The sequence below is a fragment of the Pristiophorus japonicus genome, chromosome 1, assembly GCF_044704955.1.
Source record: "Pristiophorus japonicus isolate sPriJap1 chromosome 1, sPriJap1.hap1, whole genome shotgun sequence".
Classification (NCBI taxonomy): Eukaryota; Metazoa; Chordata; class Chondrichthyes; family Pristiophoridae; genus Pristiophorus; species Pristiophorus japonicus.
In genome coordinates, this window is record NC_091977.1 from 351,313,483 (window position 1) to 351,341,254 (window position 27,772).

General features: G+C 59.4%; 1 protein-coding gene across 4 annotated transcripts in view; it reads left to right on the forward strand.

The window, feature by feature from the left end:
- LOC139273519 (collagen alpha-1(XV) chain-like) overlaps positions 1–27,772 on the forward strand; it is a 539,503-nt gene that overhangs the window by 496,436 nt on the left and 15,295 nt on the right. For all 4 annotated transcript variants that reach the window (XM_070890449.1, XM_070890476.1, XM_070890459.1 and 1 more), the window contains 4 exons: positions 20,662–20,790; positions 20,875–20,934; positions 21,036–21,077; positions 21,956–22,153. In XM_070890449.1, the coding sequence (XP_070746550.1) occupies positions 20,662–20,790; positions 20,875–20,934; positions 21,036–21,077; positions 21,956–22,153 (429 nt within the window). The remainder of the gene's footprint in view (positions 1–20,661; positions 20,791–20,874; positions 20,935–21,035; positions 21,078–21,955; positions 22,154–27,772) is intronic.

The following is a 27,772-nucleotide window of genomic DNA, read 5'->3' on the forward strand; positions in this document are numbered from 1 at the left end:
CCCCCAGCCTCTCTCTCTCCCCCAGCCTCTCTCTCTCCCCCCAGCCCCTCTCTCTCCTCCAGCCTCTCTCTCTCCCCCCAGCCCCTCTCTCTCCACCAGCCTCTCTCTCTCCCCCAGCCTCTCTCTCTCTCCCTCCAGTCTGCCTCTCTCTCTCTCTCCCCAGCCTCTCTCTCTCGCCCCCCGCCCCCCAGCCTCTCTCCCACTCACCTCCCGGCCTCTCTCTCCCATCCACACACCCCCCCCCCCGCCAAGCCTCTCACCCCCCAGCAATCCCCCAGCCCGTCCCTCTCTCTCCATCTTCTCTATCCCCAGCCCCTCGCTCTCTCTCCCCAGCCTCTCTCTCTCTCTCTCCCCAGCCTCTCTCTCTCTCTCTCCAGCCTCTCTCTCCCCAGCCTCTCTCTCTCTCTCCCCAGCCTCTCTCTCCCCTCGCCCCCAGCCTCCCTCTCTTCCCGCCGCCCCAAATCTCCCTCTCTTCCCCCCGCCCCCAGCCTCCTTCTCTTCCCCCCCGCCCCCAGCCTACTTCTCTTCCCCCCGCCCCCAGCCTCCCTCTCTTCCCCTCGCCCCCAGCCTCCCTCTCTCCCCACCCCCAGTCTCTCTGTCACTCTCTCTCTCTCCCCTCCCAGCCTCGCTCTCTTTTGTGCCCCCCAGCTTCTCTCTCTCTCTCTCCCCCCCACAGCCTCGCTCTCACTCCCTCCCTCTCTTCCCCCCTCCCTGCCTCTCTCTCTCTCTCCCCAGCCTCTATCTCTCTCCCCAGCATCTCTCTCTTCCCCCTCCCACCAGCCAATCTCTCTCCTCACCCCCCTACCAGGCCTCTCCCTTCCCCACGCAGCCTCTCTCTCTTCCCCCAGTCTCTCTCTCTCCCCCCAGCCTCTCTCTCTCTCCCCCCCAGCTTCACTCTCTCTTCCCCCCCCAGCCTCTCTCTCTCCCACACCCCCCCGCCCCCAGCCTCTCTCTCTGCCGCCCCCCCAGCCACTCTCTGTCTCTCTCTCCCCCCCAGCCTCTCTCTCTCTCTCTCCCCAGCCTCTCTCACTCTCGCCCCCCCAGCCTCTCTCTCTCTCGCTCCCCAGCCTCTCTCTCTCGCCCCCCCCCAGCCTCTCTCTCCCATCCACACACCCCCCCAAGCCTCTCACCCCCCAGCATCCCCCAGCCCCTCCCTCTCTCCCCATCTTCTCTATCCCCAGCTCCTCGCTCTCTCTCCCGCAGCCTCTCTCTCTCTCTCCCCCAGCCTCTCCCTCTCTCTCTCCCCCAGTCTCCCTCTCTCTCTCTCTCCCAGCCTCTCTCTCTCCCCCCAGCGTCTCTCTCTCCCCAGCCCCTCTCTCTCCTCCAGCCTCTCTCTCGTTCTCCCCCAGCCTCTCTCTCTCTCCCCCAGCCTCTCTCTCTCTCCCCCAGCCTCTCTCTCTCTCTCTCCCCCCAGCCTCTCTCTCTCCCCCAGCCTCTCTCTCTCCCCCAGCCTCTCTCTCTCCCCCAGCCTCTCTCTCTCCCCCAGCCTCTCTCTCTCCCCCAGCCTCTCTCTCTTCCCCCTCCGCCCCCAGCCACTCTCTCTCCCCAACCCCCTACCAGGCCTCTCCCTTCCCCCTGCTGTCACTCTCTTTCCCCCCCCCCCCAACCTCTCTTTCTCTCCCCCAGCCTCTCTCTCTCCCCCAGCCTCTCTCTCTCCCCCAGCCCCTCTCTTTCCCCCAGCCTCTCTCTCTCTCTCCCCCAGCCTCTCTCTCTCTCTCCCCCCAGCCTCTCTCTCTCCCCCAGCCTCTCTCTCTCTCTCTCCCCCCAGCCTCTGTCTCTCCCCCAGCCTCTCTCTCTCCCCCAGCCTCTCTCTCTCCACCAGCCTCTCTCTCTCCCCCAGCCTCTCTCTCTTCCCCCTCCGCCCCCAGCCACTCTCTCTCCCCAACCCCCTACCAGGCCTCTCCCTTCCCCCTGCTGCCACTCTCTTTCCCGCCCCCCCCCAACCTCTCTTTCTCTCCCCCAGCCTCTCTCTCTCCCCCAGCCTCTCTCTCTCCCCCAGCCCCTCTCTTTCCCCCAGCCTCTCTCTCTCTCTCCCCCAGCCTCTCTCTCTCTCCCCCCAGCCTCTCTCTCTCCCCCAGCCTCTCTCTCTCCCCCAGCCTCTCTCCCCCAGCCCCTCTCTCTCCCCCAGCCCCTCTCTCTCCCCCAGCCTCTCTCTTGTTCTCCCCCAGCCTCTCTCTCTCCCCCATGCGCTCTCTCTCCCCCAGCCCCTCTCTCTCCACCAGCCTCTCTCTCTCCCCAGCCTCTCTCTCTCTCTCTCCCCAGCCTCTCTCTCTTCCCCCTCCGCCCCCAGCCACTCTCTCTCCCCAACCCCCTACCAGGCCTCTCCCTTCCCCCTGCTGCCACTCTCTTTCCCCCCCCCAACCTCTCTTTCTCTCCCCCAGCCTCTCTCTCTCCCCCAGCCTCTCTCTCTCCCCCAGCCCCTCTCTTTCCCCCAGCCTCTCTCTCTCTCTCCCCCAGCCTCTCTCTCTCTCTCCCCCCAGCCTCTCTCTCTCCCCCAGCCTCTCTATCTCTCTCTCCCCCCAGCCTCTGTCTCTCCCCCAGCCTCTCTCTCTCCCCCAGCCTCTCTCTCTCCACCAGCCTCTCTCTCTCCCCCAGCCTCTCTCTCTTCCCCCTCCGCCCCCAGCCACTCTCTCTCCCCAACCCCCTACCAGGCCTCTCCCTTCCCCCTGCTGCCACTCTCTTTCCCCCCCCCCCCCCCCCCAACCTCTCTTTCTCTCCCCCAGCCTCTCTCTCTCCCCCAGCCTCTCTCTCTCCCCCAGCCCCTCTCTTTCCCCCAGCCTCTCTCTCTCTCTCCCCCAGCCTCTCTCTCTCTCCCCCCAGCCTCTCTCTCTCCCCCAGCCTCTCTCTCTCCCCCAGCCTCTCTTCCCCCAGCCCCTCTCTCTCCCCCAGCCCCTCTCTCTCCCCCAGCCTCTCTCTTATTCTCCCCCAGCCTCTCTCTCTCCCCCATGCGCTCTCTCTCCCCCCAGCCCCTCTCTCTCCACCAGCCTCTCTCTCTCCCCAGCCTCTCTCTCTCTCTCTCCCCAGCCTCTCTCTCTTCCCCCTCCGCCCCCAGCCACTCTCTCTCCCCAACCCCCTACCAGGCCTCTCCCTTCCCCCTGCTGCCACTCTCTCTCCCCGCCTCTAGCCTCTCTCTCTCCCCCCCCCAGCCTCTCTCTCTCTCCCCCCCCCCCCGCCAGCCTCTCTCTCTCTCCTCGCCCCCCTCCCCCCCAGCCTCTCTCTCTCTAACTGTCGAAATCTCGACTCTCAATTTAACTAAAAATATGAAACTCTGACACAAACAGCTCCGGTAAGTGTCCCTTTAATAGTTTTACTTGCTGCAAGAAAAAGCCTTGCTAAGTCAAATGCTCAGCGAAGGCTTCCTCAGAGGTACAAAATTACATTATTTTTATACAGAAGAACAAACAAAGAAATTATGGTTCTATCACGTGTATCAGTTCTGCTCTTGCGGTCAGCAAATACAGATAAGGAGTTCTTCAATCACTTAATTAACACCACATCCTTGTTTACTCGATATCTATACAACCTTTATCTAGTATTTCTAAGGTTTAGCATAGCAACAGTTATTAGTAGGGAGTATAATTCTAACAGGACATTCTTTCTGTTAGGGAGGGTAAATTCAAGGTTCCCTCACTCACACAGATGGCTCCTGCTTTTCTAAATTAGTCGGCTATCAGTCAAGTTTAGTATGTTTATGCAGAAACAGGCTGTCTGCTGCAGGGGCTTCTTGGAGAACCGAGACTCCATTTTGTTTTATTACAAAAGGGTACATTTAACAGAAAGTGTAACTTCTAAAAGTAAATTTCCACCTCCCCCCAGCCTCTCTCTCCCTCCGCACCCCCTCCCCCAGCCTCTCTCTCTCTCTCTTCCCCCCTCCCCCAGCCTCTCTCTCTCTCCCCCCAGCCTCACTCTCTCTTCCCACCCCAGGCTCTCTCTCTGCCCCCCCCCAGCCGCTCTCTCTCTCTCTCCCACCCAGCCTCTCTCTCTCTCTCTCCCCAGCCTCTCTCACTCTCGCCACCCCCAACCCCTCCAGCCTCTCTCTCACTCGCTCCCCAGCCCCTCTCTCTCGCCCCCCCGCCCCCAGCCTCTCTCCCACTCACCCCCCAGCCTCTCTCTCCCATCCACACACCCCCCCCACCAATCCTCTCACACCCCAGCATCCCCCAGCCCCTCCCTCTCTCTCCATCTTCTCTATCCCCAGCTCCTCGCTCTCTCTCCCCAGCCTCTCTCTCTCTCTCTCTCCCCAGCCTCTCTCTCTCTCTCTCTCTCTCTCCCCAGCCTCTCTCTCTCTCTCTCCCCAGCCTCCCTCTCTTCCCGCCGCCCCCAGTCTCCCTCTCTTCCCGCCGCCCCCAGTCTCCCTCTCTTCCCCCCCAGCCTCCTTCTCTTCCCCCCCGCCCCCAGCCTCCTTCTCTTCCCCCCCGCCCCCAGCCTCCTTCTCTTCCCCCCGCCCCCAGCCTCCCTGTATCCCCACCCCCTGCCTCTCTGTCACTCTCTCTCTCTCCCCCCCCAGCCTCGCTCTCTTTTGTGACCCCCAGCTTCTCTCTCTCTCTCCTCCCCCCCACAGCCTCGCTCTCACCCTCCCTCTCTTCCCCCCTCCCTGCCTTTCTCTCTCTCCCCAGCCTCTCTGTCTCTCCCCCCCCCTATCACACCCAGCCTCTCTCTCTCCCTCTCTCTCCCCAGCCTCTATCTCTCTCCCCAGCATCTCTCTCTTCCCCGTCCCACCAGCCACTCTCTCTCCTCACCCCCCTACCAGGCCTCTCCCTTCCCCCCGCAGCCTCTCTCTCTTCCCCCAGTCTCTCTCTCTCCCCCCAGCCTCTCTCTCTCTCTCTCTCCATAGACTCCCACTCTCTTCCACCCCCCCCCCCCAGTCTCTCTCTCTCTCCCCCCCGCCAGCATCTCTCTCTCTCTCCCCCCCAGCCTCTCTCTCTCACCCCCCCAGCCTCACTCTTTCTTCCCCCCCCCAGCCTCTCTCTCTCCCACACCCCCCCACCCCCAGCCTCTCTATCTGCCCCAACCCCAGCCACTCTCTGTCTCTCTCTCCCCCCCAGCCTCTCTCTCTCTCTCTCTCTCTCTCTCTCCCCAGCCTCTCTCACTCGCGCCACCCCCAACCCCCCCAGCCTCTCCCTCTCTCGCTCCCCAGCCTCTCTCTCTCGCCCCCCCCCCCCCCCCCCAGCCTCTCTCCCACTCACCCCCCGGCCTCTCTCTCCCATCCACACACCCCCCCCAAGCCTCTCACCCCCCAGCATCGCCCAGCCCCTCCCTCTCTCCCCATCTTCTCTATCCCCAGCCCCTCGCTCTCTCTCCCCCAGTCTCTCTCTCTCTTTCCCCCACCCCCCCTTGCCTCTCTCTGTCCCCCCAGCCTCTCTCTCTCTCTCTCTCCCCAGCCTCTCTCTCTCTCTCTCTCCCCAGCCTCTCTCTCTCTCTCTCTCTCTCTCTCCCCACCCCCCTACCAGCCTCTCTCTCTCTGCCCCCAACCTCGCTCTCTCCCCCCAGCCTCTCTCTCCCTCCTCAACCCCCCCCCCCCACCATGACCAGCCTCTCTCTCCCGCCCCCCCCCCGCACCCCGCAGCCTCTCTCTCTCCCCCAGCCTCTCGCTTCTCACCCCCAGCCTCTCTCTCTCCCCCCAGCCTCTCTCTCTCTCCCCAGCCTTTCTCTCTCCCCCCCGCTGTCACTCTCTCTCCCCGCCCAGCCACTCTCTCTCCCCTCCCCCCCCAGCCACTCTCTCTCCCCCCACCCCAGCCACTCTCTCTCCCCACCCCCCTACCAGCCTCTCCCTTCCCCTTCCCCCAGCCTCCCTCTCTCCCCCCAGCCTCTCTCTTCCCTCCCCCCAGCCTCTCTCACCCCCCTCCCCCAGCCTCTCTCTCTCTCTCTCTCTCTCTCTCTCTCCCCCCAGCCTCTCTCTTCCCTCTGCCCCAGCCTCTCTCTCTCCCCCCTCCCCCAGCCTCTCTCTCTCTCTCTCTCTCTCTCCCCGCCCCCCACCACCCCCAGCCTCTCTCTCTCTCCCCGCCGCCCAGCCTCTCTCTCTCTACCCTGCCCTTGCCCAGCCTCTCTCTCTCTCCCCGCCCCCCACCACCCCCAGCCTCTCTCTCCCCCCCCGCAGTCTCTCTCTCTCTCCCTCGCCCAGCATCCCTCTCTCTCTTCCCCCCACCACCACCCCAGCCTCTCTCTCTCTCTCTCTCTCCCCGCCCCCCTCCCCAGCCTCCCTCTTTCTTCGCCCCCCCCTCAGGCTCTCTCTCTCCCCCCAACCTCTCTCCCCAGCCACTCTCTCATTCTGCACACCAGCCTCTCTCTCTCTCCCCCCAGCCTCTCTCTCTCTCTCCCCCTCTCTCCCCAGCCTCTCTCTCTCTCTCTCTCCCCCCAGCTTCTCTCTCTCCCCCCAGCCTCTCTCTCTCCCCCAGCCTCTCTCTCTCCCCCAGCCTCTCTCTCCCCCATCCTCTCTCTCTCCCCCCAGCCTCTCTCTCTCTCTCTCCCCCAGCCTCTCTCTCTCTCTCCCCCAGCATCTCTCTCTCTCTCTCCCCAGCCTCTCTCTCTCTCCCCCCAGCCTCTCTCTCTCTCTCTCCCCCAGCCTCTCTCTCTCTCTCCCCCAGCCTCTCTCTCTCTCTCCCCCAGCCTCTCTCTCTCTCTCTCTCTCCCCAGCCTCTCTCTCTCACCCCCCAGCCTCTCTCTATCCCCACAGCCTCTCTCTCTCTCTCCCCAGCCTCTCTCTCTCTCCCCCCAGCCTCTCTCTATCCCCCCAGCCTCTCTCTCTCCCCCCAGCATCTCTCTCTCCCCACCCCGCTACTAGCCTCTTCCTTTACCCCATCCCCAGCCCCTCTGTTCCCCCGCCAGCCTGCCTCTCTCTATCCCCCCCGCCTGCCCCTCTCTCTCTCTCTCCCCCCAGCCTCTCTCTCTCCCCCCAGCCTCTACCTCCCCCCCAGCCTCTCTCTCTGAACCTCCTAGCCTCCCTCGCTCCCCCCCCACCCCCGGCCTCTCTCCCGGCACCCCCCCCAGCTTCTCTCTCTCTCTGTCTTCTCCCCCCCGCCCCCCCAGCCTCTCTCGCTCTCTCTCTCCCCAGCCTCACTCTCCCCCCCAGCTTCTCTCCCCACCTCCCTACCAGGCCTCTCGCTCCCCCCACTCCCCCCCGCTGCCTCTCTCTCTCCCCGCAGCCTCTCTCTCCCCGCAGCCTCTCTCTCTCCCCCCAGCCTCTCTCTCTCCCCCCAGCATCTCTCGCTCCCCCCATCCTCTCTCGCACCTCCCATCCTCTCTCGCGCCCCCCTGCCTCTCTCGCGCCCCCAGCCTCTCTCGCGCCCCCAGCCTCTCTCGCGCCCCCCAGCCTCTCTCGCGTCCCCAGCCTCTCTCGCGCCCCCAGCCTGTCTCGCTCCCCCCAGCCTCTCTCGCGCCCCCAGGCTCTCTCGCGCCCCCCAGGCTCTCTCGCGCCCCCAGCCTCTCTCACGCCCCCAGCCTGTCTCGCTCCCCCCAGCCTGTCTCGCTCCCCCCAGCCTGTCTCGCTCCCACCAGCCTGTCTCGCTCCCACCAGCCTGTCTCACTCCCCCCAGCCTCTCTCGCACCTCCCAGCCTCTCTCGCTCCCCTCAGCCTCTCTCGCTCCCCCCAGCCTCTCTCGCTCCCCCCAGCCTCTCTCGCGCCCCCCAGCCTCTCACTCTCCCCCAGCCTCCCTCGCTATCCCCAGCCTCTCTCTCTCACCCAACCGCAGCCTCTCTCTCTCATTCCCAGCCTCTCTCTCTCACCCCCTAGCCTCTCTCTCTCCCCACTCCAGCCTCTCTCTCTCCACACTCCCCCAGCCTCTCTCCCTCTCTCTTCTCCCCCCGCCCCCACCCCCAGTCTCTCTCTCTCTCCCCAGCCTCTCTCTTTTCGCACCCCAGCCTCTCTCTCTCACCTCCCCAGCCTCTCTCTCTCACCTCCCCAGCCTCTCTCTCTCTCTCTCCCCAGCCTCTCTCTTTTCGCACCCCAGCCTCTCTCTCTCATTCCCAGCCTCTCTCTCTCACCCCCTAGCCTCTCTCTCTCCCCACTCCAGCCTCTCTCCCCCCGCCCCCACCAGCCTCCCTCTCTCTTCCCTCCCCCCCAGCCTCTCTCTCTCCACACTCCCCCAGCCTCTCTCCCTCTCTCTTCTCACCCCCGCACCCCCAGTCTCTCTCTCTCTCCCCAGCCTCTCTCTTTTCGCACCCCAGCCTCTCTCTCTCACCTCCCCAGCCTCTCTCTCTCACCTCCCCAGCCTCTCTCTCTCTTCCCTCCACAAGCCTCTCTCTCTCTCTGACTCCCCAGCCTCTCTCTCTCTCTCCCCCTCTCTCCCCAGCCTCTCTCTCTCTCTCTCTCTCTCTCTCTCTCTCCCCCCCTCTCTCCCCAGCCTCTCACTCTCTCTGACACCCCAGCCTCTCTCTGTCTCTCTCCCCAGCCTCTCTCTCTCTCTGTCTCCAGACTCTCTCTCTCCCCCCAGCGCCTCTCTATCCCCCCCAGCCTCTCTCTCTCCCCCAGCCCCTCTGTTCCTCGCCAGCCTGCGTCTCTCACCCCAGCCTCTCTCTCTACCCCCAGCATGTCTCTCTCCCCAACCCCTACTAGCCTCTTCCTTTACCCCACCAGCTTCTCTCTCTCTCTATCTTCTCCCCCCTGCCCGCCAGCCTCTCTCGCTCTCTCTCCCCAGCCTCACTCTCCACCCCCCCAGCCTCTCTCCCCACTCTCCTACCAGGCCTCTCCCTTCACCCCCGTCTCTCTCCCCGCAGCCTCTCTCCCCCCAGCCTCTCTCGCTCCCCCAGCCTCTCTCGCTCCCCCAGCCTCTCTCGCTCCCCCAGCCTCTCTCGCTCCCCCAGCCTCTCTCGCTTCCCCCAGCCTCTCTCTCTCCTCCAGCCTCTCGCGCTCCCCCCAGCCTCTCTCTCTCCCCCCAGCCTCTCTCTCTCTCTCTCCCCAGCCTCTCTCTCTCTCCCCCCAGCCTCTCTCCTCCACTCCGTCCAGCCTCTCTCTCCCCCCACCGCCCAGCCTCTCCCTCTCTTCCCTCCCCAAGCCTCTCTCTCTCTCTGACTCCCCAGCCTCTCTCTCTCTCTCTCTCTCTCCCCAGCCTCTCTCTCTCTCTCTCTCTCTTCCCAGCCTCTCTCTCCCCCCCTCAGCGATTCTCTCTCCCCACCCCCCAGCAGGCCTCTCCCTTCCCCCTGCCCCTCTCCCTGGAGCCTCTCTCTCTCACCGCAGCCTCTCTCTCCCCGCCCCGCACAGCCCCTCTCTCTCTCTTCCTCCCCAACCTCTCTCCCTCCCCTGCAGCCTCTCTCTCTCCCCCACAGCCTCTCTCCCCACCCCCCTACCAGCCTCTCCCTTTCTCCCTCCCCATCCCCCGCAGCCTCTCCCTCTCCCCCCCAGCCTCTCTCTCTCTCCCCCCAGCCCCTCTCTCTTCCCCCAGCCTCTCTCTCTCCCCCCAGCCTCTCTCTCCCCTCCCAGCCTTTCTCTCTCAACTTCCTAGCCTCCCTCACTTCCCCCCAAGCCTCTCTCCCCGCACCTCCTCAGCCTCTCTCTCTCTCTCTCTCTCTCTCTCTCCAGCCTCTCTCTCTCTCTCCTCCGCTCTCCTCAGCCTCTCTCTCCCACCCAGTCCCTCTCTCTCTCTCTCTCACCCCCGCTCCGCCCCCCATCCACTCTCTCTCACCACCCCCCTACCAGGCCCCTCCCATCCCCCCGCCCCCCTCCCCCCAGCCTTTCTCTATCCCCCCAGCCTCTCTCTCTCCATCAGCCTCTCTCTCTCCCCCAGCCCCTCTCTCTCCCCCAGCCTCTCTCTCTCTCTCCCCCAGCCTCTCTCTCTCTCTCCCCCCAGCCTCTCTCTCTCTCTCCCCCCAGCCTCTCTCTCTCTCCCAGCCTCTCCCTCTCCCCCAGCCTCTCTCTCTCCCCCAGCCTCTCTCCCCCAGCCCCTCTCTCTCCCCCAGCCTCTCTCTCGTTCTCCCCCAGCCTCTCTCTCTCTCTCTCCCAGCCTCTCTCTCTCTCCCCCAGCCTCTCTCTCTCTCTCTCCCCCCAGCCTCTCTCTCTCCCCCAGCCTCTCTCTCTCCCCCATGCTCTCTCTCTCCCCCCAGCCCCTCTCTCTCCACCAGCCTCTCTCTCTCCCCAGCCTCTCTCTCTCTCCCCAGCCTCTCTCTCTTCCCCCTCCGCCCCCAGCCACTCTCTCTCCCCAACCCCCTACCAGGCCTCTCCCTTCCCCCTGCTGACACTCTCTCCCTCCCCCCCCCCCAGCCTCTCTCTCCCCCCTAGCCTCTCTCTCACTCACCCCCCTCCCAGCCTCTTCCTCCCCCCCCCCCACAGACTCTCTCTCTCCCCCAGCCTCTCTCTCTCCCCCAGCCTCTCTCTCTCTCTCCCCCCAGCCTCTCTCTCTCTCTCCCCCCAGCCTCTCTCTCTCTCCCAGCCTCTCTCTCTCCCCCAGCCTCTCTCTCTCCCCCAGCCTCTCTCTCTCTCTCCCCCAGCCTCTCTCCCCCAGCCCCTCTCTCTCCCCCAGCCCCTCTCTCTCCCCCAGCCTCTCTCTCGTTCTCCCCAGCCTCTCTCTCTCTCCCCCAGCCTCTCTCTCTCTCTCTCCCAGCCTCTCTCTCTCTCCCCAGCCTCTCTCTCTCTCCCCCCAGCCTCTCTCTCTCCCCCAGCCTCTCTCTCTCCCCCATGCTCTCTCTCTCCCCCCAGCCCCTCTCTCTCCACCAGCCTCTCTCTCTCACCCCCTAGCCTCTCTCTCTCCCCACTCCAGCCTCTCTCCCTCTCTCTTCTCCCCACCCCCAGTCTCTCTCTCTCTCCCCAGCCTCTCTCTTTTCGCACCCCAGCCTCTCTCTCTCACCTCCCCAGCCTCTCTCTCTCACCTCCCCAGCCTCTCTCTCACCTCCCCAGCCTCTCTCTCTCTCTCCCCAGCCTCTCTCTCTTCCCCCTCCGCCCCCTGCCACTCTCTCTCCCCAACCCCCTACCAGGCCTCTCCCTTCCCCCTGCTGACACTCTCTCCCTCCCCCCCCCCCCCCAGCCTCTCTCTCCCCCCTAGCCTCTCTCTCACTCACCCCCCTCCCAGCCTCTTCCTCCCCCCCCCCACAGACTCTCTCTCTCCCCCAGCCTCTCTCTCTCCCCCAGCCTCTCTCTCTCTCTCTCCCCCCAGCCTCTCTCTCTCTCCCAGCCTCTCTCTCTCCCCCAGCCTCTCTCTCTCCCCCAGCCTCTCTCTCTCTCTCCCCCAGCCTCTCTCCCCCAGCCCCTCTCTCTCCCCCAGCCTCTCTCTCGTTCTCCCCCAGCCTATCTCTCTCTCTCTCCCAGCCTCTCTCTCTCTCCCCAGCCTCTCTCTCTCTCCCCCCAGCCTCTCTCTCTCCCCCAGCCTCTCTCTCTCTCCCAGCCTCTCTCTCTCCCCCAGCCTCTCTCTCTCCCCCAGCCTCTCTCTCTCTCTCCCCCAGCCTCTCTCCCCCAGCCCCTCTCTCTCCCCCAGCCTCTCTCTCGTTCTCCCCCAGCCTATCTCTCTCTCTCTCCCAGCCTCTCTCTCTCTCCCCAGCCTCTCTCTCTCTCCCCCCAGCCTCTCTCTCTCCCCCAGCCTCTCTCTCTCCCCCATGCTCTCTCTCTCCCCCCAGCCCCTCTCTCTCCACCAGCCTCTCTCTCTCACCCCCTAGCCACTCTCTCTCCCCACTCCAGCCTCTCTCCCCGCCCCCACCAGCCTCCCTCTCTCTTCCCTCCCCCCCAGTCTCTCTCTCTCCACACTCCCCCAGCCTCTCTCCCTCTCTCTTCTCCCCCCCCCCACCCCCAGTTTCTCTCTCTCTCCCCAGCCTCTCTCTTTTCGCACCCCAGCCTCTCTCTCTCACCTCCCCAGCCTCTCTCTCTCACCTCCCCAGCCTCTCTCTCTCACCTCCCCAGCCTCTCTCTCTCCCCAGCCTCTCTCTTTTCGCACCCCAGCCTCTCTCTCTCATTCCCAGCCTCTCTCTCTCACCCCCTAGCCTCTCTCTTTCCCCACTCCAGCCTCTCTCCCCGCCCCCACCAGCCTCCCTCTCTCTTCCCTCCCCCCCAGTCTCTCTCTCTCCACACTCCCCCAGCCTCTCTCCCTCTCTCTTCTCCCCCCCCCCCCACCCCCAGTCTCTCTCTCTCTCCCCAGCCTCTCTCTTTTCGCACCCCAGCCTCTCTCTCTCATTCCCAGCCTCTCTCGCTCACCTCCCCAGCCTCTCTCTCTCACCTCCCCAGCCTCTCTCTCTCTTCCCTCCACAAGCCTCTCTCTCTCTCTGACTCCCCAGCCTCTCTCTCTCTCTCCCCAGCCTCTCTCTCTCTCTCTCTCTCTCTCCCCCTCTCTCCCCAGCCTCTCACTCTCTCTGACACCCCAGCCTCTCTCTGTCTCTCTCCCCAGACTCTCTCTCTCCCCTGCCTCTCTCTCTCTCTGTCTCCAGCCTCTCTCTCTCCCCCCAGCGCCTCTCTATCCCCCCCAGCCTCTCTCTCTCCCCCAGGCCCTCTGTTCCTCGCCAGCCTGCATCTCTCATCCCAGCCTCTCTCTCTACCCCCAGCATGTCTCTCTCCCCAACCCCTACTAGCCTCTTCCTTTACCCCCCCAGCTTCTCTCTCTCTCTATCTTCTCCCCCCCCCCCCAGCCTCTCTCCCCACTCCCCTACCAGGCCTCTCCCTTCCCCCCCGTCTCCCTCCCCGCAGCCTCTCTCCCCGCAGCCTCTCTCGCTCCCCGCAGCCTCTCTCGCTCCCCGCAGCCTCTCTCGCTCCCCGCAGCCTCTCTCCCTCCCCGCAGCCTCTCTCGCTCCCCGCAGCCTCTCTCCCTCCCCGCAGCCTCTCTCCCCGCAGCCTCTCTCCCTCCCCGCAGCCTCTCTCCCTCCCCGCAGCCTCTCTCGCTCCCCGCAGCCTCTCTCCCTCCCCGCAGCCTCTCTCCCTCCCCGCAGCCTCTCTCGCTCCCCGCAGCCTCTCTCCCTCCCCGCAGCCTCTCTCCCTCCCCGCAGCCTCTCTCGCTCCCCGCAGCCTCTCTCCCTCCCCGCAGCCTCTCTCCCCGTAGCCTCTCTCCCTCCCCGCAGCCTCTCTCCCCGCAGCCTCTCTCGCTCCCCGCAGCCCCTCTCGCTCCCCCCAGCCTCTCTCCCCGCAGCCTCTCTCGCTCCCCGCAGCCTCTCTCGCTCCCCGCAGCCTCTCCCCGCAGCCTCTCTCGCTCCCCGCAGCCTCTCTCGCTCCCCGCAGCCTCTCTCGCTCCCCGCAGCCTCTCTCGCTCCCCGCAGCCTCTCTCGCTCCCCCCAGCCTCTCTCGCTCCCCGCAGCCTCTCGCGCTCCCCGCAGCCTCTCGCGCTCCCCGCAGCCTCTCTCCCTCCCCGCAGCCTCTCTCGCTCCCCGCAGCCTCTCTCCCTCCCCGCAGCCTCTCTCCCCGCAGCCTCTCTCCCCGCAGCCTCTCTCCCTCCCCGCAGCCTCTCTCCCGCAGCCTCTCTCCCTCCCCGCAGCCTCTCTCCCCGCAGCCTCTCTCGCTCCCCCGCAGCCTCTCTCCCTCCCCGCAGCCTCTCTCCCCGCAGCCTCTCTCGCTCCCCGCAGCCTCTCTCGCTCCCCGCAGCCTCTCTCCCTCCCCGCAGCCTCTCTCGCTCCCCGCAGCCTCTCCCCGCAGCCTCTCTCGCTCCCCGCAGCCTCTCTCGCTCCCCGCAGCCTCTCTCGCTCCCCGCAGCCTCTCTCGCTCCCCGCAGCCTCTCTCGCTCCCCCCAGCCTCTCTCGCTCCCCGCAGCCTCTCGCGCTCCCCGCAGCCTCTCGCGCTCCCCGCAGCCTCTCTCCCTCCCCGCAGCCTCTCTCGCTCCCCGCAGCCTCTCTCGCTCCCCGCAGCCTCTCTCGCTCCCCGCAGCCTCTCTCGCTCCCCGCAGCCTCTCTCGCTCCCCGCAGCCTCTCTCCCCGCAGCCTCTCTCGCTCCCCGCAGCCTCTCTCGCTCCCCGCAGCCTCTCTCGCTCCCCGCAGCCTCTCTCGCTCCCCGCAGCCTCTCTCCCCGCAGCCTCTCTCGCTCCCCCCAGCCTCTCGCGCTCCCCGCAGCCTCTCTCGCTCTCCCCAGCCTCTCTCTCTCTTTACCCTTTACCCCCCGCAGCCTCTCTCTCCCTTCTCCCCCCCCCCCCCCGCTGCCTCTCACTCTCCTCCAGCCTCTCGCGCTCCCCCCAGCCTCTCTCTCTCCCCCCAGCCTCTCTCTCTCTCTCCCCAGCCTCTCTCTCTCTCTCTCCCCCCAGCCTCTGTCTCTCCCCCAGCCTCTCTCTCTCCCCCAGCCTCTCTCTCTCCACCAGCCTCTCTCTCTCCCCCAGCCTCTCTCTCTTCCCCCTCCGCCCCCAGCCACTCTCTCTCCCCAACCCCCTACCAGGCCTCTCCCTTCCCCCTGCTGCCACTCTCTTTCCCCCCCCCCCCCCCAACCTCTCTTTCTCTCCCCCAGCCTCTCTCTCTCCCCCAGCCTCTCTCTCTCCCCCAGCCCCTCTCTTCCCCCAGCCTCTCTCTCTCTCTCCCCCAGCCTCTCTCTCTCTCCCCCCAGCCTCTCTCTCTCCCCCAGCCTCTCTCTCTCTCTCTCCCCCAGCCTCTCTCTCTCCCCCAGCCCCTCTCTTTCCCCCAGCCTCTCTCTCTCTCTCCCCCAGCCTCTCTCTCTCTCCCCCAGCCTCTCTCTCTCCCCCAGCCTCTCTCTCTCCCCCAGCCTCTCTCCCCCAGCCCCTCTCTCTCCCCCAGCCCCTCTCTCTCCCCCAGCCTCTCTCTTGTTCTCCCCCAGCCTCTCTCTCTCCCCCATGCGCTCTCTCTCCCCCCAGCCCCTCTCTCTCCACCAGCCTCTCTCTCTCCCCAGCCTCTCTCTCTCTCTCTCCCCAGCCTCTCTCTCTTCCCCCTCCGCCCCCAGCCACTCTCTCTCCCCAACCCCCTACCAGGCCTCTCCCTTCCCCCTGCTGCCACTCTCTCTCCCCGCCTCTAGCCTCTCTCTCTCCCCCCCCAGCCTCTCTCTCTCTCTCCCCCCCCCCCCCCCCGCCAGCCTCTCTCTCTCTCCTCGCCCCCCTCCCCCCCAGCCTCTCTCTCTCTAACTGTCGAAATCTCGACTCTCAATTTAACTAAAAATATGAAACTCTGACACAAACAGCTCCGGTAAGTGTCCCTTTAATAGTTTTACTTGCTGCAAGAAAAAGCCTTGCTAAGTCAAATGCTCAGCGAAGGCTTCCTCAGAGGTACAAAATTACATTATTTTTATACAGAAGAACAAACAAAGAAATTATGGTTCTATCACGTGTATCAGTTCTGCTCTTGCGGTCAGCAAATACAGATAAGGAGTTCTTCAATCACTTAATTAACACCACATCCTTGTTTACTCGATATCTATACAACCTTTATCTAGTATTTCTAAGGTTTAGCATAGCAACAGTTATTAGTAGGGAGTATAATTCTAACAGGACATTCTTTCTGTTAGGGAGGGTAAATTCAAGGTTCCCTCACTCACACTGCTTTTCTAAATTAGTCGGCTATCAGTCAAGTTTAGTATGTTTATGCAGAAACAGGCTGTCTGCTGCAGGGGCTTCTTGGAGAACCGAGACTCCATTTTGTTTTATTACAAAAGGGTACATTTAACAGAAAGTGTAACTTCTAAAAGTAAATTTCCACCTCCCCCCCAGCCTCTCTCTCCCTCCGCACCCCCTCCCCCAGCCTCTCTCTCTCTCTCTCTCTCCCCCCCCAGCCTCCCTCTCTCCCCCCGTCCCCAGCCTTCCTCTCTTCCTGCTGCCCCCAGCCTCCCTCTCTTCCCCCGCCCCCAGCCTCCCTCTCTTCCCCCCGCCCCCAGCCTCCCTCTCTTCCCCCCGGCCCCAGCCTCCCTCTCTTCCCCCTGCCCCCAGCTTCCTTCTCTTCCCCCGCCCCCAGCCTCCCTCTCTCCCCACCCCTAGCCTCTCTGTCACTCTCTCTCTCTCTCTCTACCCCCCCCCAGCCTCGCTCTCTTCTGTGCCACCCAGCTTCTCTCTCCCTCTCCTCCCCCCCACAGCCTCGCTCTCACTCCCTCCCTCTCTTCCCCCCTCCCTGCCTCTCTCTCTTTCCCCAGCCTCTCTCTCTCTCCCCCCCATCACTCCCAGCCTCTCTCTCTCTCTCTCTTTCTCTCTCTCTCCCCAGCCTCTGTCTCTCTCCCCAACATCTCTCTCTTCCCCCTCCCACCAGCCACTCTCTCTCCTCACCCCCCTACCAGGCCTCTCCCTTCCCCGCGCAGCCTCTCTCTCTTCCCCCAGTCTCTCTCTCTCCCCCCACCCCAGCCTCTCTCTCCCTCTCTCTCTCCCCCCCCCCCCAGCCTCTCTCTCTCTCCCCCCAGCCTCACTCTCTCTTCCCACCCCAGGCTCTCTCTCTCCCACCCCCCCACCCCCAGCCTCTCTCTCTGCCCCCCCCCCCAGCCTCTCTCTCTCTCTCTCTCCCCAGCCTCTCTCACTCTCGCCACCCCCAACCCCTGCAGCCTCTCTCTCGCTCCCCAGCCTCTCTCTCTCCCCAGCCTCTCTTTCCCCCCCCCCCTCCCAGCCTCTCTCCCACTCACCCCCCGGCCTCTCTCTCCCATCCACACCCCCCCCCCCCAAGCCTCTCATCCCCCAGCCCCTCCATCTCTCCCCATCTTCTCTATCCCCAGACCCTCGCTCTCTCTCCCCAGCCTCTCTCTTTCTCTCTCTTTCTCTCCCCAGCCTCTCTCTCTCTCTCTCCCCAGCCTCTCTCTCCCCCCGCCCCCAGCCTCCCTCTCTTCCCGCCACCCCCAGTCTCCCTCTCTTCCCCCCGCCCCCAGCCTCCCTCTCTCCCCACCCCCAGCCTTTCTGTCACTTTCTCGCTCTCCCCCCCCCCATCCTCGCTCTCTTTTGTGCCCCCCAGCTTCTCTCTCTCTCTCCCCCCCCCCCACAGCCTCGCTCTCACTCCCTCCCTCTCTTCCCCCCTCCCTGCCTCTTTCTCTCTCCCCAGCCTCTCTCTCTCTTCCCCCCCCCCCATCACCCCCAGCCTCTCTCTGTCTCCCTCTCTCTCCCCAGCCTCTATCTCTCTCCCCAGCATCTCTCTCTTCCCCCTCCCACCAGCCACTCTCGCTCCTCACCCCCCTACCAGGCCTCTCCCTTCCCCCCACAGCCTCTCTCTCTTCCCCCAGTCTCTCTCTCTCCCCCCAGCCTCTCTCTCTCTCTCTCCATAGACTCTCTCTCTCTTCCACCCCCCCCCAGCCTCTCTCTCTCTCCCCCCCAGCCTCACTCTCTCTTCCCCCCCCAGCCTCTCTCTCTCCCACACCCCCCCGCCCCCAGCCTCTCTCTCTGCGCCCCCCCCCACCCCCCAGCCACTCTCTGTCTCTCTCTCCCCCCCCAGCCTCTCTCTCTCTCGCTCCCCAGCTTCTCTCTCTCGCTCCCCCCCAGCCTCTCTCCTACTCACCCCCCGGCCTCTCTCTCCCATCCACACACCCCCCCCAAGCCTCTCACCCCCCAGCATCCCCCATCCCCTCCCTCTCTCCCCATCTTCTCTATCTCCAGCCCCTCGCTCTCTCTCCCCCAGTCTTCTCTCTCTTTCCCCCCACCCCCCCTTGCGCCTCTCTGTCCCCCCAGCCTCTCTCTCTCCCCAGCCTCTCTCGCTCTCTCTCTCCCCAGCCTCTCTCTCTCCCCACCCCCCTACCAGCCTCTCTCTCTCTGCCCCCAACCTCGCTCTCTCCCCCCAGCCTCTCTCTCCCTCCTCACCCCACCCCCCCGGACCAGCCTCTCTCTCCCGCCCCCCCCCCCCACACCCCGCAGCCTCTCTCTCTCCCCCAGCCTCTCGCTTCTCCCCCCAGCCTCTCGCTTCTCCCCCCAGCCTCTCTCTCTCCCCCCAGCCTCTCTCTCACCCCCCATCCTCTCTCTCTCTCCCCAGCCTTTCTCTCTCCCCCCCGCTGTCACTCTCTCCCCCCACCCCCAGCCACTCTCTCTCCCCCCCCCAGCCACTCTCTCTCCCCCACCCCCAGCCACTCTCTCTCCCCACCCCCCTACCAGCCTCTCCCTTCCCCCCCCCCCCAGCCTCTCTCTCTCTCCCCCCAGCCTCTCTCTTCCCTCCCCCCAACCTCTCTCTCTCTCCCCCCTCCCTCAGCCTCTCTCTCTCTCTCTCTCTCTCTCTCCCCCCAGCCTCTCTCTTCCCTCTGCCCCAGCCTCTCTCTTTCCCCCCTCCCCCAGCCTTACACTCTCTCTCTCTCTCTCCCCGCCCCCCACCATCCCCAGCCTCTCTCTCTCTCCCCGCCCCCCAGCCTCTCTCTCTCTACCCTGCCCTTGCCCAGCCTCTCTCTCTCTCCCCGCCCCCCACCACCCCCAGCCTCTCTGTCTCTCCCCCCAGCCTCTCTCTTCCCTCCCCCCCAGCCTCTCTCTCTCCCCCCAGCATCTCTCTCTCTCTCTCCATAGACTCTCTCTCTCTTCCATCCCCCCCCCAGTCTCTCTCTCTCTCCCCCCCCCCCCCAGCCTCTCTCTCTCTCCCCCCCCCAGACTCTCTCTCTCTCCCCCCCCCAGCCTCACTCTCTTTTCCCCCTCCAGCCTCTCTCTCTCCCACACCCCCCCGCCCCCAGCCTCTCTCTCTGCCCCCCCCCCCCAGCCACTCTCTGTCTCTCTCTCTCCCCCAGCCTCTCTCTCTCTCTCTCTCTCTCCCCAGCCTCTCTCACTCTCGCCACCCCCAACCCCCCCAGCCTCTCTCTCTCTCGCTCCCCAGCCTCTCTCTCTCGCCCCCCCCCCCCCCCAGCCTCTCTCCCACTCACCCCCCGGCCTCTCTCTCCCATCCACACAACCCCCCCCAAGCCACCCCCCAGCATCCCCCAGCCCCTCCCTCTCTCCCCATCTTCTCTATCCCCAGCCCCTCGCTCTCTCTCCCCCAGTCTCTCTCTCTCTTTCCCCTCATCCCCCCTGGCCTCTCTCTGTCCCCCCAGCCTCTCTCTCTCTCTCTCCCCAGCCTCTCTCTCTCTCTCTCTCCCCAGCCTCTCTCTCTCTCTCTCTCTCTCTCCCCAGCCTCTCTCTCTCTCTGTCCCCCCAGCCTCTCTCTCTCTCTGCCCCCAACCTCGCTCTCTCCCCCCAGCCTCTCTCTCCCTCCTCACCTTCACCCCCCCCGGACCAGCCTCTCCCTCCCGCCGCCCCCCCCCCCACCCCGCAGCCTCTCTCTCTCCCCCAGCCTCTCGCTTCTCCCCCCAGCCTCTCTCTCTCCCCCAGCCTCTCTCTCACCCCCAGCCCTCTCTCTCTCTCCCCCCGCTGTCACTCTCTCTCCCCGCCCAGCCACTCTCTCGCCCCCCCCCAGCCACTCTCTCTCCCCCCACCCCAGCCACTCTCTCTCCCCACCCCCCTACCAGCCACTCCCTTCCCCTCCCCCCCAGCCTCTCTCTCTCCCCCTAGCCCCTCTCTCTCCCCCCAGTCCCTCTCTCTCCCCCCCTCCCAGCCTCTCTTCCCCCCCCCCTCCCAGCTTCTCTCCCCCTCCCAGCCTCTCTTCTCCCCCCCTCTCAGCCTCTCTTCTCCCCTCCTCCCAGCCTCTTTCTCCCCCCCCTACCAGCCTCTCTTCTCCTCCCCTCCCAGCCTCTCTTCTCCCCACCCCCAGCCTCTCTTCTCCCCCCCCTCCCAGCCTCTCTTTTTCCCCCCTCCCAGCCTCTCTTCTCCCCCCCCCGCTCCCAGCCTCTCTTCTCCCCCCCTCCCAGCCTCTCTTCTCCCCCCCTCCCAGCCTCTCTCTCACCCCCCAGCCTCTCTCTCTCTCCCCCCCGCTGTCACTCTCTCTCCCCGCCCAGCCACTCTCTCGCCCCCCCCCAGCCACTCTCTCTCCCCCCACCCCAGCCACTCTCTCTCCCCACCCCCCTACCAGCCTCTCCCTTCCCCTCCCCCCCAGCCTCTCTCTCTCCCCCTAGCCCCTCTCTCTCCCCCCAGCCCCACTCTCTCCCCCCCTCCCAGCCTCTCTTCCCCCCCCCCTCCCAGCTTCTCTCCCCCTCCCAGCCTCTCTTCTCCCCCCCTCTCAGCCTCTCTTCTCCCCTCCTCCCAGCCTCTTTCTCCCCCCTACCAGCCTCTCTTCTCCTCCCCTCCCAGCCTCTCTTCTCCCCACCCCCAGCCTCTCTTCTCCCCCCCCTCCCAGCCTCTCTTTTTCCCCCCTCCCAGCCTCTCTTCTCCCCCCCCCCCTCCCAGCCTCTCTTCTCCCCCCCTCCCAGCCTCTCTTCTCCCCCCCTCCCAGCCTCTCTTCTCCCGCCCCCTAGCCTCTCTTTTCCCCCCAGCCTCTCTTCCCCCCCCACCAGCCTCTCTTTCCCCCCACAGTCTTTCTTCCCGCCCCCCCCCCCACAGCCTCTCTCTTTCTCTCTCTCCCCTCAGCCTCTCTCTCTCACCCACCCCCCCTCCACGCACCAGTATTCTCAGAGGATCGTGGGGCTGGTGGAGGTTGCATATATGGGAGGGGTGAGGCCACGGATGGATTTGAAAACAATGATGAGAATAGGTGTTTCTGGACCAGGAGCCAATATAAGTCAGCAACTATAGGGATCATGGGTGAACAGGACTTGCTGAGAGTTAGGATGCGGCAGCAGAGTTTTGGATGAGCTGAAGTTTATAGAGGGTCGTAACTTTTATCCTTGCAACAAGGTGATTAATTCTGTTGGTTACTTCTGCTTGGAATCTTTTCTACCGCTTCCTCGGGGAGATTTTCTATGTAATTCTATGTAGTATTGTTACCAAGAATTTCGAATGAAATGATCATTCATTTAGTTCCACCTTGTTAAATATTTATGATTTATTAAAATTATGACAATGTCTAATCGTGTTTATTTCATGTCCTGAATAGGTAACAGTATTCAACAACATGGACCTTATGCACAAAACAACCTATTCAATGTCTGAAGGTTCCTTGGGCTATGTTACAGATAGGGGTGACCTTTACATTCGAGTTTACAATGGCTGGCGAAAGCTCCAGGTAAGTTTCCAATTCTGAGCTCTAATTCTTCAGTTTACTGTTGGGTCAGAGTTTGAAATAGTTTTTTTGTGATTCTGTTGGCAGCTTGGTGATCTGATTCCTGCTCCTGCCGATGATCCGTTTCATTCAATTAACTCTATCCCAGTGAGTTAGAACTTCTAACTTCCTCTTCACTTTAAAATGAAGCAAGGGAATGCTTCCAAACAGGTTTATGATTCTTTTTTGTGTTTCTTTTTGTATATCAGGCACCAAACTCTTTCCCAAAGATAATTGATCAGAAGCCAGCGGTAAGTTTGTTTTATTTCTTAATGTTGCAGTAAAAATTAACCCCTAGCAGTTGGTTCTAAGTCTCGAAATTGATCAATATCAGATTCAAAGTGGCATAGCACAGAAAATGGAGACGAGATCACCTTTTGCTCATTGTGAATGCTGTAGTACTTACTCAACGTACAAGTCAATCTACAGACACATCAATAACCACTTACCGCACTTGGATGTCATTTATATGTTGGTTGGTTGTCTAATTTGGACAGGGAGAACCCATCTTACATCCTCTAACTGATCTATCAATCACGGCTTACAACTAGATGTGACTGTTTCGGAACAATTTGCTTAATTTTAATTTCCAGTGGATAGCGTTAGCTGACAATTTCGAGGATTTGTGGGTTCGGATAGAAAATCGTGACAACGGCTGCTGTTTCCTGCTATGTTTGGTTAGCAGCCTGAGGCCTTCCACCAGTAACATGTCTTTGGGAAAATGGCCCCCTTTGCCTCAGCCACTTTATTGAGTGGAGTAAGATGTTGCCTGCCGGGTTTTAGTTACTCTTGTGAGCAAAGCTTGTGTGTCATAGATTTGAATCTGCGAAGGGGTGGGGTCCATCTGATATCCTACCATAACTTGGCAGGAGGCTGGTGAAACCCCCAGGGTGACGTTTTATGCCGTTTCTCTGGGTGTTCAGCCAGCCTCCTGCTAAAGCTACGGAGAAACCATTGGGAAATTTCCACACCTTTGTGTCTTATACAAAGCATTGGCTTGAAAACTTACCTCAGTGCAACTAAGCTGGTGAAAAGTCTGGTGTTTATTTTTGGTGGATTGTTGGTTACTTCGTTGAATCAGTGATTTACTATTGTGTATTTTAACCCAAACCTTTCTGTTTCCTTTAAGTTACACTTGGTCGCTTTAAACACACCTCTGTCTGGTAACATGCGGGGTATCCGCGGAGCTGACTTACAGTGCTTCCAGCAAGCTCGAGCGATGGGCTCATTGGCGACTTACCGAGCTTTCCTATCCTCTCAACTACAAGATTTATACACGGTGGTGAGGAAAGCTGACAGATCAAGCATGCCAGTCGTCAATTTGAAGGTAAAAACACATATATTAAGTGCTGCCTTTGACTAAATGTGAGTTCATGTATCCAAAATTTAAATGACACAAGTTAAGGGCAAAAGAGATGTTAACATTTTCTGAAAATGGTCTTGTTTAGAATTTATTTGAACTTATAGATAAATAATTAGAGGTGGTAATAATTTAGCATTTTGAGGAACCTTCAAGTCCTTTTCTATGTTATCGCCTGAGGGAGTCAAGAGAGAAATTTTCCAGTGTATTTTTTTCTCTTATTGGCCCTGATCTGGCTGATGACACCCAGCTTTACCTCACCACCTCTTCTCCCCACCCCTCCTCGGTCACTAAATTGTCCGACAGCTTGTCCGACATCCAGTTCTGGATGAGCAGAAATTTTCTTCAATTGAATATTGGGAAGACCAAAGCCATTGATTTCGGTCCGCGCCATAAACTCTGTTCCCTAGCCACTGACTCCCTCCCTCTCCTCAATCTCTGTTTGAGGCTGAACCAGACTGTTCGTAACCTTGGTGTCATATTTGACCCTAAAATGAGCTTTTGACCACATATCTGCAGCATAACTAAGACCACCTATTTCCATCTCCGTAACATCTCTCGTCTCCGCCCTTGCCTCAGCTCATCCACTGCTGAAACTCTCATCCATGCCTTTGTTACCTCTAGACTTGACTATTCCAACGCACTCCTGGCTGGTATCCCACATTCTACCCACAATAAACTAGACGTGTTCTAAAACTCGGCTGCCTGTGTCCTAACTTGCGCCAAGTCATGCTCACCCATCAACACTCTGCTCGCTGACCTACATTGGCTCCCGGCCAAGCAACGCCTTGATTTCAAAAATTCTCATCCTTGTTTTCAAATCCCTCCAGGGCCTCGCCCCTCCCTAGCTCTGTAAACTCCTCCAGCCCCACAACCCCCCCGAGATGTCTGCGTTCCTCTAATTCTGCCCTCCTGAACATCCCTGATTATAATTGCTCAACCATTGATGGTCATGCCTTCTGTTGCCTAGGCCCCAAGTTCTGGAACTCCCTGCCTAAACCTCTCCGCCTCACTATTTCGCTTTCCTCCTTCAAGACGCTCCTTAAAATATACCACTTTGACCAACCTGCGCTAATTTCTACTTATGCGGCTCGGTGTTACATTTTTACCTCATAACACTCCTGTGAAGTGCCTTGGGATGTTTCACTACGTTAAAGGCGCTATATAAATACAAGTTGATGTTGAATTTTTCTGTTCTTTTGCCTCTCCCAAGAGATTTTATGGCTGCGGGGGAAGAGGGTAGAAAGTGTCTAGTCATGATGCTCCAGTCACTTATAGGCCAGACTGTGTAAGGATGGTCGGTTTCCTTCCCTAAAGGACATTAATGAACCAATTGGGTTTTTACCACTTGGTCACTTTTATTTGAAGATTTTTTTTAACTGAATTCAAATTTCCAAACTGCCATGATGGGATTTGAACTTCCTTTCTCTGGATTATTAATCCAGGCCTTTTGATTACTCATCCAGTAACAGCCATTACATCTACTCTGAATACGAAATAACAAAATGAGGGAGCTATTAAGAGATGGGCTTGGGAATGAAGATAAATTGGGAAATAAATTGACAGAAACATAACATTAACCAAAAAATGGTATGTTTGATGATGTATTGAAGGGGGTGATTTTGAGAGGCCTATAATAGTGTAGCTTCTACTTTTCACATTACTAGTAAGGCTCAGTATTAGTTTTAACATGTGCAAAAATGTTGAACAAGAGCAAGAATTGGAAAATTAGAAAAGCAAATTGCAATGGGCATCAGAGGATATTGTTTGAATTTGTTTGCAATGAGCAGAGGACAAATAATGCCTAGAGGAATGAAGAGTTGGTGGCAGTGGTTAAATGCTGACTGCTTTCATCCAGTTTGTTCACATTTTCGTTAAATACGGTGCTGATAGTTTTTTTAAAAATTTGTTCTTGGGATGTGGGTGACCTTGGCAAAGCAGTACTTACTGCCAATCCCTAGTTGCCCTGAGGCAAACATGTAGGGCCGGATTTTTGGCTTTGCTCATTATGGAGCAGCAATGGTGGCGGGCGGTCCTGATAGCGCCCAGGAACAGTTTGCACTCCATTCAGCAAAATTGGGCAGCTGGGCCCTGAGTGTGGGGCTGAACGCTAAGGGAGGTGTTGCACACCTCTTTAAGGGCGCTAGGCCGGCTGAGCATGCGAAAATCCCAAGTTAAACAGCCTGCCTCAAAGTGCTCTAAGAGAGGCCCGGGGAGAGAAAAAATAACCTGAAAAAAACCCACCAAAAACATAGAAACATAGAAAATAGGTGCAGGAGTAGGCCATTCGGCCCTTCGAACCTGCACCACTATTCAATAAGATCATGGCTGATCATTCACCTCAGTACCCCTTTCCTGCTTTCTCTCCATATCCCTTGATCTCTTTAGACATAAGGGCCATATCTAACTCCCTCTTGAATATATCCAACGAACTGGCATCAACAACTCTCTACGGTAGGGAATTCCACAGGTTAACAACTCTCTGAATGAAGAAGTTTCTCCTCATCTTAGTCCTAAATGGCTTACCTTATCCTTAGACTGTGTCCCTTGGTTCTGGACTTCCCCAACACTAGGGACTTTCTTCCTGCATCTAACCTGTCCAGTCCTGTCAGAATTTATATGAGATCCCCTCTCACCCTTCTAAACTCCAGTGAATACAGGCCCAGTCGATCCAGTCTCTCCTCATATGTCAGTCCTGCCATCCTGGGAATCAGTCTGGTGAACCTTCGCTGCACTTCCTCAATAGAAAGAATGCCCTTACTCAGATTAGGAGACCAAAACTGAACACAACATTCCAGGTGAGGCCTCACCAAGGCCCTGTACAACTGCAGTAAGACATCCCTGCTCCTATACTCAAATCCCCTAGCTATGAAGGCCAACATGCCATTTGCCTTCTTCACCGCCTGCTGTACCTGCATGCCAACTTTTAATGACTGATGTACCATGACACCCAGGTCTTGTTGCATCTCCCCTTTTCCTAATCTGCCACCATTCAGATAATATTCTGCCTTCGTGTTTTTGCCACCAAAGTGGATAACCTCACATTTATCGACATTATACTGCATCTGCCATGCATTTGCCCACTCACCTAACCTGTCCAAGTCATCCTGCAGCCTCTTAGCATCCTCCTCACAGCTCACACCGCCACCCAGCTTAGTGTCATCTGCAAACTTGGAGATATTCCCAATAAGTAACTCATGTCATCACAACATAAATCGCCAAAAAAAACCAACCACACTTACCTGAGGTCGACATTATTTACCTCACTGCAGCCGCGACAGCTCGGACCGTCAGCTTTCACAGCTGGTCCCAGCACGGCGCTCTATGGAACGCTACGGATCGGGCTGGAGCCAAAAATCAAGCTGGTGTTGCAACCACCGAAACCGGCTCCAAAGACCCCGGCGGGGTCCTGGAAGCTGGCCGTCCGCCTGGAAGAGCTTATTGCCTCCCCTCTGGGATGAAAACAGAGGCAGTAACAAGCGGAAAATCCAGCCCATAGTGTTGGACTGGAGTCATATGTAGGTCAGACCAGATAGGGGGTGGCAGGTTCCCTTCCCTGAAGAGCATTAGTAAACCAGTTGGGTTTTTAAAACAATTCAGCAGCTTTCATGATAATTTTCTGATGCCAGCCCAGAAATGAGCAGATTTATTGAATTTAGTTTCACATCTTGCCTGGATGGGATTTGAACTCATAACCACTGGGTTGCTAATCCAGTACCAGAACCACTTGGTACTGTACCCATGATAGTATACTCAAAAAAGCAACTAAACTGGAAGAGGGTCACTTTAAGTTTGGGTGTTAGTGTAAAATGGGCGATAATAAAGTACTTACTCTCTGTACACCATGCCCGATTTCCATTTCTTTTGACTTTAATTCGATATCCCCCTTTTACACATTGCCCAAATTAAAATTACCCTCATAGAACTGAGTCTATGGAGAAAGTAGTGGGCATTAACAAATTCATAACACATGAAGGTTTTCACAGATTCCAAGCTTTGCTGGATAACTATAGAATTTAGAAGAAAGGGCTGGTCTTCTGATGTGGGCTCTCTCCCATGAGATTGGAAATTGCAGGATTTGATAGGGTAGACACAGAGAAACGATTTCCTCTGGTGGTGGAATCAAGAATGAGGGGACAGAATCTTCGAATTAAGCCAGGCCATTTAGGAGGGAAATCGGGGAGCACTTTTTCACACAAAGGGTAGTAGAAATTTAGAACTCTCTCACCTCAAAAGGCTGTGGATGCTGGACAAATGAATCTTTCAAGACTAAGATGTATAGATTTTTGTTGTAAAGGTAGCAAGGGATATGGAGCAAAGGCGTGTAAATGGAATTAAGGTACAGATCAGCCAAGATCTAATTGAATGGAGCGGACTCTAGAGACTGCATGGCATCCTCCTGTTCCTATATTCCTAGAGGGTATTGTGGTTGAAATTTAGCAAAGTAGATTGGGCACTACAATTGTTTTCATATCTTCCCTTGGAGAACAGTGTGCAGTAGTGGAAGGATTCACAGACCGATTAACAGTCTGACATACTATGACGTGAACGCTGCTGTCGTGACCATAACCAGCTTTATACCAGACAATGGGGTGGCTGTTCCTATACTGCAGGAGGGTTTTATGAGCTTCCACAACCGATACAATGAGGGGAGGCCACCCACACCCACTGGATGTCAACCCAGTATTCAGATCTCGAGTTCTGGTTTCCACTCGTAAGGACTGTCTGAAGCGGGGTTCAAACCCTGCACCTTTTGTCTCAGAGGCGGGAATGGTACCATTAAGCCAAAGGTTTGATCCGACACAGCCAATGTATAGAGGACGAGTGAAAAGCAGCCTCTGTCAGTCCGGTCTGTGAAATAGCTCCGAGGCATTAGTCTGGGAATATTAGCTCTGTTAGTATCCCATCGTTGTTGGGGATAATCACTAAAGGCTATTAGAAAATGAGACAGTTCAAGAATATCTAAATAGAGGAAAAGCAGCAAATCCCAGTGTCACGGGGGATGGGGTGGAGAAGGGGACGTTAGGCCGGACTTTCCACAACAAATCTGATTGGTTCGTCTGAATATCTACATTGTGTTTCTATATTTGTTACCTTTCATTTCGTATGATCTCTTTTTCTACCTCTCTTAGGCAGGAGCTCTGTTGAGTGTGGTTAAAAAATAATTTTTATTCACCAAGTTGGCACACTGTAATCACTGAATGATCAAAACTCTTTATATGTCACAAAGCAGAATTCCCAAATATTATCTGATCTGTCTTATAAATTCTTCTAATGCTTCCTGCATGTTTAAAGGTAAAAAAATAAATGTCAGAGAGATAAACAGTACCAGTTCTTACCCCAATTATGGAAAAAGTATCAGCTTTTTCATCAGCACTGTTAAAGCCTCAGCTGGAGTATTGTGATATCTTCACAGAGCACAGCTCACACAGCTCCTAACATGGCAGGCAGCTCTCTCGGAAGCCTCCGGAATCTGCCTGGTTCTGTTTATTATTAACTCTGCAGTTGCAGTACACAATACGTCCACATCCACAGTGTGGAGTTACAAACATTACAAGCTTACAGACATTACACTTCTCCCTCCTT